The sequence below is a fragment of the Haliaeetus leucocephalus genome, unplaced genomic scaffold (genome assembly GCF_000737465.1).
Source record: "Haliaeetus leucocephalus isolate CR32 unplaced genomic scaffold, Haliaeetus_leucocephalus-4.0 Scaffold164, whole genome shotgun sequence".
NCBI classification, from domain to species: domain Eukaryota; kingdom Metazoa; phylum Chordata; class Aves; order Accipitriformes; family Accipitridae; genus Haliaeetus; species Haliaeetus leucocephalus.
The window spans coordinates 839,712-849,244 of NW_010972600.1; the positions used below are offsets into that span (position 1 = coordinate 839,712).

Here is a 9,533-nt window from a genome sequence, read left to right on the forward strand (position 1 = left end):
GCCCGGGAGAGCTGGGGGGCCGGAGGGGCCGTGACCCCGCTCATTCCCGGCCGAAAGCTTTCCGGGTGTGCTGGGACCAGCCTGCCCGTGCCGCTGCGGGACGTCCCTGTCCCCGCTCGCCCCTCGTCGCTTCCCCGCATTGTGTCCCCCGTCCGGCCCCGCATCCTGTCTCGGCAGATGGGCTCCGGCCCCGACCCCGGCCGGCTGCGGCCCCCGCGCCTCGTGTCCCAGCCGGGGCACCCCAAGGGCACAGGCTGCCGCCGGGATGGGTTGTGAAACGGCCCCGCCGGATCATGAGGGTTCCTGGCGTGGCGTGGGAAAAGCCAGCATCTCCCGCAGCGAGCTGGGTGGGCAGGGCCCCCCCCGACGGGAACGGGTGTGGGCGCAGAATGCGCACAAGCGCGTGTTGCACCGTCAGCGGGGTGGGGGGGTCGTGCACCCCACGTCCCCTCATCTGCTCCGACCATGGTCAGCCAGTCCCCAGGGCTGCCTTACCCCCCCATCCCAGTTTGGGGAGCGAGGACCGGCCATGCTGCAGCCTCCTTGCTCCCAGTCCCATGGGATGCAGGAGGACAGGCGTCCCGCACCCCGGGGGCAGCTCCGCAGCATGGGGGTCCTGGGCAGGGAGGGGCCGTGAGCCAGATGAGCTGCGGTGCCGCAGCCCCCGACGGGCAGAGGGAGCCTGCTCCTTATGGCCGCGGGAGGAGCGGCACAAAGCTGGATGGCTCGTGCTAAGGCCATCCCATGAGCAAAGAGTCGGATAAGCAGGGCTGGGCCATGACGGCCATTGCACGGGGCCCTGGCTGGGAGCTTTCTGAATTCATCTTGGATTTAGCAAATGGCTGTGGCTGGAGGAAAAGGGAAGGAACTGGGCCGGGGGCTTCACCGGCAGCATTTTCCTTTGGAAATGCATCTCCTGTAAAACATGAGCTGATGCTTTTTACTTTGAAGGCTGCCAGGAGCATCTGAGAAGGGCAGGCGGCGCTGGGGCTGCTGTGAGGCGAGTTTCTCTTTTGCTTTTGTTTGGCTCTTGTTTGGCCAAGCATCCGCTCAACGCCACGCACAAGCGGGCTCCCGAATTTCTCGGTTTCCATCAAAGCAGTATCGACGTCACCGCATTTTTGGCTGATCGGTGATGAGGGGCTCAGTGGGGTGGGGAGCCTGCGGGGGCCAGCGGGGGCCATGCTGCCTGGGGAGGGCAGCTGGAGGCAGGCGCTGCGCTGCAGAGGTTACACAAGAGCCCCGCTCTGATGATGCTCCCAAAACCACAGATGATCTAATCTCCTGCAGCCTAACCTATCGCTGCCATATCACATTTCCCCTCAAAACCTAATCCTGCAGAGAGCACCCAACGCCGACCCGGCCCTGCCGGCAGCACCCTCGCGGGAGGACCGACGGGCAACTGCCCGGTAACACCGGCAGCCCCCCAGGCAGCCGGCCGGCAGGGCTGGGACCACAGGCACCGGGTGAACGGGACCTGCTTCCCCGCCTCGGGAGGGCTTTTTCAGCCTGGGCAGCTCCAGGGCTGCCGCAGCCAGCAGAGCCCTTGCTCCTTCTGACCCCAGCCCCATGCGGCGCCAAGCCCCAGAGCAGGATGGTGGCCTGGGAGCTGCTCTGTGCCCACCACCTGGAGATGCCAGCCTTGTCTGGTGGACTATTGCAGCCTTGGCATGAATCTCACTACAGCAAACCCCGCTCCCTGGGGCCGGGTTCTGGGTGCTAATTGACTAATTGCACTCTGCGAGAGAGGGGAGAAAGAAGAGAAAGGCAGAAGGAGAGCCCTGGCACGGCGCTTCCTTCCCCCTCCCCATCACAAGTGGCTCGAGCTCTGCCACCACACGTGCCTCTTTCATCACCACGGCTAACGCAGGCAGGGAGCTCCGGTTCCTGCCCGCCAGCCCCTCCAAGCCCGGCGGGTGCTGGAGCGCTGTGGTCTGTGCCTGCCAGAGGGGCTGCCACCAGGTAGCATCCCGGGATGCTCTCAGCATCACCCGGGCGTGGGGCTGGAGAAGCACCCGGCTTTGGCTCTGGGCTGTCCAGGCAGCGGGGTCCGGCAGGACTCGAGTACATCCCCCGTGGCCCCGCTGGTGGCCGGGATGGCGCCTGGCTTCGCCAGCACATGGGGTGCCAGGGCGTGCTCCAGCCTGCACACTGCCACACTGCCGACCGCCCAGCGCACGGGGGCCTTGCGGTGGATGTGAGCAGGCGTGTTTCGGGGCACAGCTGCCTCCGCGCCAGGCCAGCACCAGCCCAGCATGGCCGAGGTCTCCGTTGGGAGCTGAAGGCGCTATGGGGAGATAAAGGTTTAATGAGGGGTTGTTCGGCTCTCTCTGATCCTTCCGCCCATTATCTAATCAGAGCAGGGCATTTAAAAGGCCACAGTGCAGGGTGAGTCACTTCCCCGGTCAGTGCCTCAGTTTCCCCACAGGTAGCACGCCAGGGATGAGCTGAGCCTGTCTCCCTGCAGCGTGTCTCGGCGCTGGGGAATGCGGCACAGTGGGTCTGGCCCAGGGCTGGACTCCTCCGGCTGCTCTTCGCTCTGCACTGGCTCACCCCGACCCTGGGCACAGCATCTCCCTCCATCCCCCCAGCTGGGGAAGGAGTGCAGGGCGGCACCTCTCCGGCCGGCATCCCTGAGCAGCCAGGGAGGGTCCGGCAGGAGGGAGGGCGAGAGCCAGCCCTGCCCAGGGGTGCTGGGACATCCCGATGCCCAAGCGCCCAGCAGCATGGGACACGGGTCAGGAGCACCCGCACCTCCACACGCGGCAGCTTCGCCTCCACCCGGCCGCTGCAGCCCGTCCCCATGGCAGTGCCGGTGCTGGTAGCATGCGGGGTCCGGCTCTCCTCGCCAGGATTTCCTGCCGCTGTTCCCAGAATAGGCTGTGGCCCCACATCCGTGGGGGAGCGGGTGACCCCACACAGCCGTCGGAAGGGAACCAACCCCACTGTCCCAAGCAGCGCCAGGACCCGGGGTCAGGCACGGGGTGAGGTGACAGCACCGGCATCCCACGTCCGGGGCCACGTGGCGGGACTCATGGCGGTGGCCCCTGCCCCGGCCAGCCCTCACCGGTGCAGGGAGGGCCGGGCAGGCGGCTCCATCACCGTAAACAGGAACTGCAGCCGGGGGGAGAGCGCAGCCCGGCCGGGAAGTGAGGGGGTGCGTGCGCCCATGACGGGATGTGTGTGAACGACGCGAGCCAGCATCTGGCCCGGCCGGGGGAGAGCGTGGGTGGGGGTGCAGCACCCACCTGGGCGAGCGTGCAAGGGTGTGAGCGTGCGCACACGCACGAGAGCGTGTGCGCCGGTGTCTGTGTGCAGAGTGAGCACGCACGTGTGTGTGCAAGTGTGCATGTGCCCGTTTGGGGCGGTGGCGCCCGAGGGGTTGCACACGCGTGTGCAGGGATGAGGCCAGGAGGAAGCATCTCCTCTCATCCCCAGCCCGCCCTGGGTCGGGTTTTCCTGTGGCACAACCCACCCGTGGGGATCCTTTTCCTCCTCCTTCCGGCTTCAGCTGCTTCGGTGGGTGCCAGGCCCGGCAGAGGGGCAGGGGTGGCGCTGGGCAGTGGGGCCATGTGCGAGCGTGCCCACGCGCCCGTTTCTGCACTGTCCCGCGCCCCACACTGTGCCAGAGGTGCTGTGGGGACGCCAGCTGCCCTGCCGACCCCCGACCCCCGTCCCCCTCTGGCAGCAGCCCCGAGCCCCCCCAAGGCAGTGATGGGGAGGCCGGGCAGAGGGGTGCCCGCGGCTCCGGGCTGGCACCGTGCCCCCCGGCCGGGTGAGTCTCCCGCATTCCTGACACGGCTCCAAGTGGAGCAGTGGGCAGGCACGGGGCGGGGATGCCGCCACGCTGAGTGTGCGCCCGTGTGTCAGCGCGTGGGGCAGTCCGGCAGGACACGCTGCCCCACGCCCCCCCCGTTGGCCACCCCATGCTGGGCCCCGGGGCCCCGTGCCGGCATCGCCCCCAGCCCTTGGCACAGGTTTGGGTTCTGCAGGATCCATCCCACACGGAGCCCCAGCTCTGCCTCTGCCCTTTGTACAGGCAGGATTTGGCAGATGCCCCATGGGCAGCAGGGTCGGGCACCCGTGGGTGGACTCGCTGCCTGTCGGTGCCCCCCGTCAGCTAGCCATGCCCTGTGGGACCCCCCGGGTGGGGGCACCGAGCTCTCCCCAGCCACGGGGCAGGGTTAAGGGTCGGGTGCTGAGGATGCTGCACCCCAACTCTGCACCCCAAAGTGGGGTAGCCAGACTACACCCTCCACAATGCATTGCAGGACACACTGGTCCCACCCACTGTGGGGTGGCCACGGTGCATTATGGGGTGGGTAGTCCCAGGGGTGCCCAGGCTGTGGGGCCACCTGGGGCAGGGGTCTGATGGGGTCCCGGGGTCTGTGGCGATGGCACCGCTGCCTCTGCTCGGCTCCTGCGGAGACCTTGCCCATGGCGGCAATGCTCCCCTTCTCCGGGCAATGCCAGTGGGGCAGCCTCTGCTCCCGCGCCCGGGGCGCAGATGGGGTGAAGTGAGGGCAGGGGCAGCTTTTGGGCGAGGGGGGAGCTGTGGCTGCGGGGCTGAGGGGATCAGACCCCGGGACGGTGGCAGAGGCATGGTGCGGTGCGGGCAGTGCTGGCTGGCTCACAGCCGGGGCAGCCTCAGCTCCGCTCTCGCCCAGGCTGGACAACAAACCACTCCAGCCAGCCCCCGTGGTGGGAGCCAGGGAATGGGATGGGATGGGATGGGATGGGATGGGATGGGATGGGATGGGATGGGATGGGAAGGGGGGGATTTACTTCCCCCTGATTTATGAGCCCAGGTCACCCCAGGAGTGAGGTTCATGATGTACCTGAGGAGGCTACCAAAATCCCAGGTCCTTCCCCTCCCCAGGGCTGGCAACTTGCTTAAGCATTTATAATAATAATAATGGTAATAACAATAATAATAACAACAACAACAACAAGCTGAGTTGTCATCTGACTCCTGGAGCTGGTGATTTAAAGCAAACCAAGAAATGTCACGGCGTCTGAGAGACAACCGCGCAGTGCTGAGCTGAGACCAGGGCTGGGTCCAGCTGGAGCCCCAGCCTGGCTGGGAAGGGACTTTCCATGGGAAGGAAGAGGTGCAGGGTGTCAGGGCTCCGGTTCTTCTTGGCCACAGCGGGTGGGGGTCCATGCCCCAGGTGCCCCTTCCCACCCCGGCAGGGGCCGGACACCCACGTTTCCAGGGCTCCCCAGGAGCAGGAGCCGGGTCCTGCCCCGCTGGGGGGGTCTCAGCCCCTGGCCCATGCCCAGGGGAGGGTCCTGTCTGTGGGCATGAGCTGACAGCATGTGCCCGCCGTGCTGATGCAACCGCCAGGACCTCTCCTGACCCGCGATTTCTGCGATTGCCACATCGCGTCCGGCAATCGGCGTGGGGCCGGCGCTGGGCTCCTGCACAGGCTGGGGCGCAGGAGGGGGCTCGGGGGGGGACAGGAGCTGCGGTGGCAGAAGGGCAGCGGCGGAGCTGGTGCCCGGGGCACAACTGGACGTGGATGGTGCCAGGATCTGGGGTTCCCTGTGCCTGTCCCAGCGTGGCTCTGGGCTGAAGCCTGGGCAGGGAGCGAGGCAGGGGAGATGCCCCCAGCCCCGCAGGGGCTTCAGCCGCTGCCAGAGCTCCGGCTGCGTGCTGGCCCAGGGACGCCAAGCAGGGCTAGGGCCAGCTGGCTGCCCGTGCCCGGCCCTGGGCGCAGCCGTGCCAACCTGCCCATGTGCTCTGGCTGGCGAGGGGGGAGAGTCAAATCTCCGCTCCCGCCCGGCTGGGGGCTGCTGGCCACGGGCCGGCAGCGTCAGGGGCTGGCAGGGAGGCAGCGGAGCCGAGGGCAGGGAGCTGCTCACCCTGCGTCAGCAGGGACGGAGAGCTCAACGTCCCGAAGGGGACCGTGAGCTCAGGGAGCCGAGAATAGCCCTGGCCTCACCGTGGGCAGCGGGGTCGCGGCCCGGCACAGCCAAGTATGGCCCCACACCTAGGCCTGTGGTGCTGCTATATCCAGAGGGATTCGCCATCCTTCCCAGGGCCGGGGCCAGGCTGCGGGTGGAAGCCTCTGCGGTGACTCCTCCTGCCCCAGCCCCGCACGTCACGGCCGGGAACTGCCTCATCCCAGGGTCCGGCGAGAGCCATCCAGCCCTGCGCTCTGCTGGGATCCCGACTGCCCACGGGGCTTGGCTGGGGTGCCCGGCCCCCCGACGTCTGGATGGCTGCCTGAGTCACTCCAGGGGTGACTTCATCTCTGGGGTTTGCCTGGCCTCAGCCAGGCCCGAGGCCACGGTGATGGGCAGAGCCCCCGGGGGGGTGTGGGGTGCCCCAGAGCCAGGGCACGTCAGGCGAGGCCAGGCTGGGCCACCGGCTCCGACTGCATTGGGCCGGCAGCCGGGGTGCCCCAGGCCGCGACGCCCGGACGCGCTGCCAAGGACCAGCAGGACACGTCCCCGAGAGCCGCAAAACACACGGAGCCGATTGTGTGTCTCTAAGGACACGCCTGGGTGTTTACAGCCCCGCCAGCGTCACCGGCACAAGGCACCGCCGTTCTGCCCAAGGACACCCCGCGCCCGCCACGAGTCAGCCCTGAGCCTGGCGGGATGGGGGGTCTCCGGCCGCAGGGGTTCATGCCTGGGTCTGTGCCGGGAGGTTGGGGATTGCCGGCTCCTTACTCACAGCAGCAAGCGATGGCTCACCTGAGCGCGCCGGGGCAACGTGAGTCACCGCTCGCCACCGTGACTAAGGCTGAGCCGCTCGGCCCCGCGGGGCTCGGGGGAAGAGGAGGGGGAGCCGGGACCCCCACCCGGCGGCCCTGTGCCTCCCCCACCACAGCGGTGCCGGCGGTGCCAGGCGGGCGGAGGTGAAGCGGTTCGGCTGCACCCTCCTGCCGGGGTGTGCCCCGTGCAAGCCCTGCCGCTGGCCCCGCGCCCGTGGGAACGCTCCCACTCGCTGCCGGCAGCTCCATGGCGAGGCCCCGGCCGGGCACCGCACAGCTGGGACCCGCTGACTGTGCCGTGCCCACCGGCGTTGGCCCCTTCGCGGCTGCGCCAGCTCTGCTCCCCGTGGGAAGGGGATCGCTCCCCTCCCTGAGCTGGGGGTCTGGAGAAGTCGTGGAGGAAAAGGGCCCCCCAGGCTGCAGCCCGACGCCTTCTGCAGCCACGGGAGCGAGAAACCCAAAGCCCCTTCTTGCCTCCTCTCCCCTCTCCCCATCTCTGCCCGAGCCCGGCAGCAGCTCTGCCCTAATCCCGTGACCTCGCGCCTGCGAGGGGAATGCAGAGACTTGTGATAAAAATCCCCCTTTGCCAAAGCTGTGAAATCAGCCAGGAATTCAGTCCAAAAGGAAAAAAATAAAGAGAGAAAAGAGAAAAGCTGCTGCCCCGGGGCTGGTGGGGGATTTCCCCAAAGGAGGGCTGGGAATTCCCTTCCTTCGAGGGACAGGACTTCCAAGAACCAGCCCCTGAAAGATTCAGGGCTCCCAGCTGAAGCCAGGGCCAGCGGGACGGGGCAGCACCGAGGAAGGCAGAGGAGCCGACACCACGGTCCTGCCCCGAGCCTGCCCTTACACCAGGACGTGCACACCGGCCAGGCCCCGTGGGAAGCGTCCCCACCGGACCCCGGGTAAGCCCCTCTCCTCCGCCCCGGCGCCCGCACTGTCCGCCCTGGTGCGTGTGAGCCGCCGCGGGGGCTAATCCGCAGGGCCCAGGTTAGCTAAGCGGATTGCGGGAGCTGCGTGTGGCCTGCAGCGGGATTTGTGTAGGTATTTGCTCGTCGGATCGTCTCTCCCCAAGCTGCTCAGCCGTGCGGGGTTTGGAGAACGCTCCCTCTGGAGACGGCAGGAGCCTCTGATGCCGCACAGCAATTATGCCCAAGTCTGACTGTAATCTTTAACGATTTATTCCCAGGGCAACACAATAAACTAAACACACAAAACCTGGGCTGCTGGGAATCCTGGGATCTCCCAGCTTGTGTCTCTGGAGGCTCTGGATACCTTCAACCATACTGAAATCCGCACATGCTTCCTAAAGCACCAGCTCCCGGAGTCACGGGACTGCCAGAGGAGACGAGCTTCCTCCCAGGAAGGAGATGGAGCCGTGCAGGGAGGGTGGCGAGCAGGAACGGGGCTCCTCGGGGCTGCAAGGACGTGGGGAGATGCCCTGCCCTTGGGGCACGCCACACTTTGCCAATGGACCCGAGCGGGCCACACTCCCAGCCAGCGCTGGAGCAGCTGCCCCATGACCGTGACATCCCCTTGTCCCTCCCTGCAGATCCGGGCTGCGAGCGAGGGGCTGGCAGCCGGGCCCTACTCCCCGAGGAGGTGGCTCTGGGCTGACGCCTCATTCCCCACCGCAGCTCCTCCCGGTGCACAAGCCCGAAACGTGGCAGGGCCAAACACAGCAAGTTGGGGACGTGGCCCCCGGAGGGGCGGCTTCACAGGCCCGGGGCTCCGCAGCTCCCGGGGAGAACAATGGCGCGTCCCTGCCCCGGCCCCTCTCCCAGGGACAACAATGGCAGGAGCCGGAGCCGGAGCTGCCTGAGCTCATCTCCCCCCTGAGAGCCCGGAGGGGGCTGGGGCAGGCGGGGGGCCACGGGCTGCGCCACAAAGGCTCCCTCCCAGCCCAGCTCTGCTCCTTGCGCATGGAGGGGCCTCGCTCCCACCCCAGCGCGGCTCTGCAGCGATCTCCGCCAAGCCCAGGGGAGGCCATTCGGGAAGGAAAACAGCGGCAGGGTTTTGGGACTACAGAGAGCTCCCCCGGCTCCCCCCGGGCCCCCTTCCTTGCTGCCCCGTGGGTCGGGGATGCGCGGCCCCTTCCTCGCTGCAGACTGTCCGCCAGATCCCCCCTCCAGCTGCTTTGTCTCTCGGTGTGCCAGGGCATTGTCTGCGAGGGAGAGATCCGGCGGAGTCAGCCTGAGGTCAAGCAGCATCTCCCCAGCACCCTCCCTGCGGCAGGCCGGGGTGGCCACTGGCCCCACGGACCCTGTCCTGGGGGGAAACGGGCCTGTGGCTTCCGTTCCAGGGCACCGGGGCATCACCCCCCAGCACCAGTGATACGACAGCCCGCTTCTCCTCTGCTCCAAAAAAATTCTGTGGGCTTGAATCCTCATCCTGGCTGTGAAGTAGGTGGTTGGGCAGAGGGAATCCCTGGGGGAGGGATGGCCCAACCTCACTATTAGACATCAGAGAGTCTCCACCGGGAGCTGCTTTGAAGCTCGGCTTCCCAGGAGAGCTCAGCCCATCGGTTCCCTGCGCACAGGCTGACTTTGACCCCGGTGACGGGGCACCGGGACGGGGAGAAGTGTCCGGACTGTCCCCTCCCCACCGCCCGCGGGGGCGGGTCCCCCCTGCCCTGCCCGCCCGCGGATGCCGCGGCCCCGTGTGCAGCGCCGAGCGCTTGTGAGCAGCGGGGACAGAGCCGAGACCGGGACCCCCGGAGGGGGCAGAGCCGGGATACCGGGAGTGGGCCGAGACCCCCCAGGAGGGGCCGAGACCGGGAGCAGGGGGACTCCGAGCCGGGACCCCGGGAGGAGG

The 9,533-nt window shown here is 67.7% G+C and overlaps 1 protein-coding gene across 1 annotated transcript in view; it reads left to right on the plus strand.

Annotated features, from left to right (window-relative positions):
* Nucleotides 1-3,177: 3,177 nt before the first annotated feature.
* The window catches only part of MIDN (midnolin), a 22,739-nt gene continuing 16,383 nt past the window's right edge, over nt 3,178-9,533 (plus strand). The window contains exon 1 of the mRNA XM_010563276.1: nt 3,178-3,266. Coding sequence (XP_010561578.1) covers nt 3,178-3,266 — 89 coding nt within the window. The remainder of the gene's footprint in view (nt 3,267-9,533) is intronic.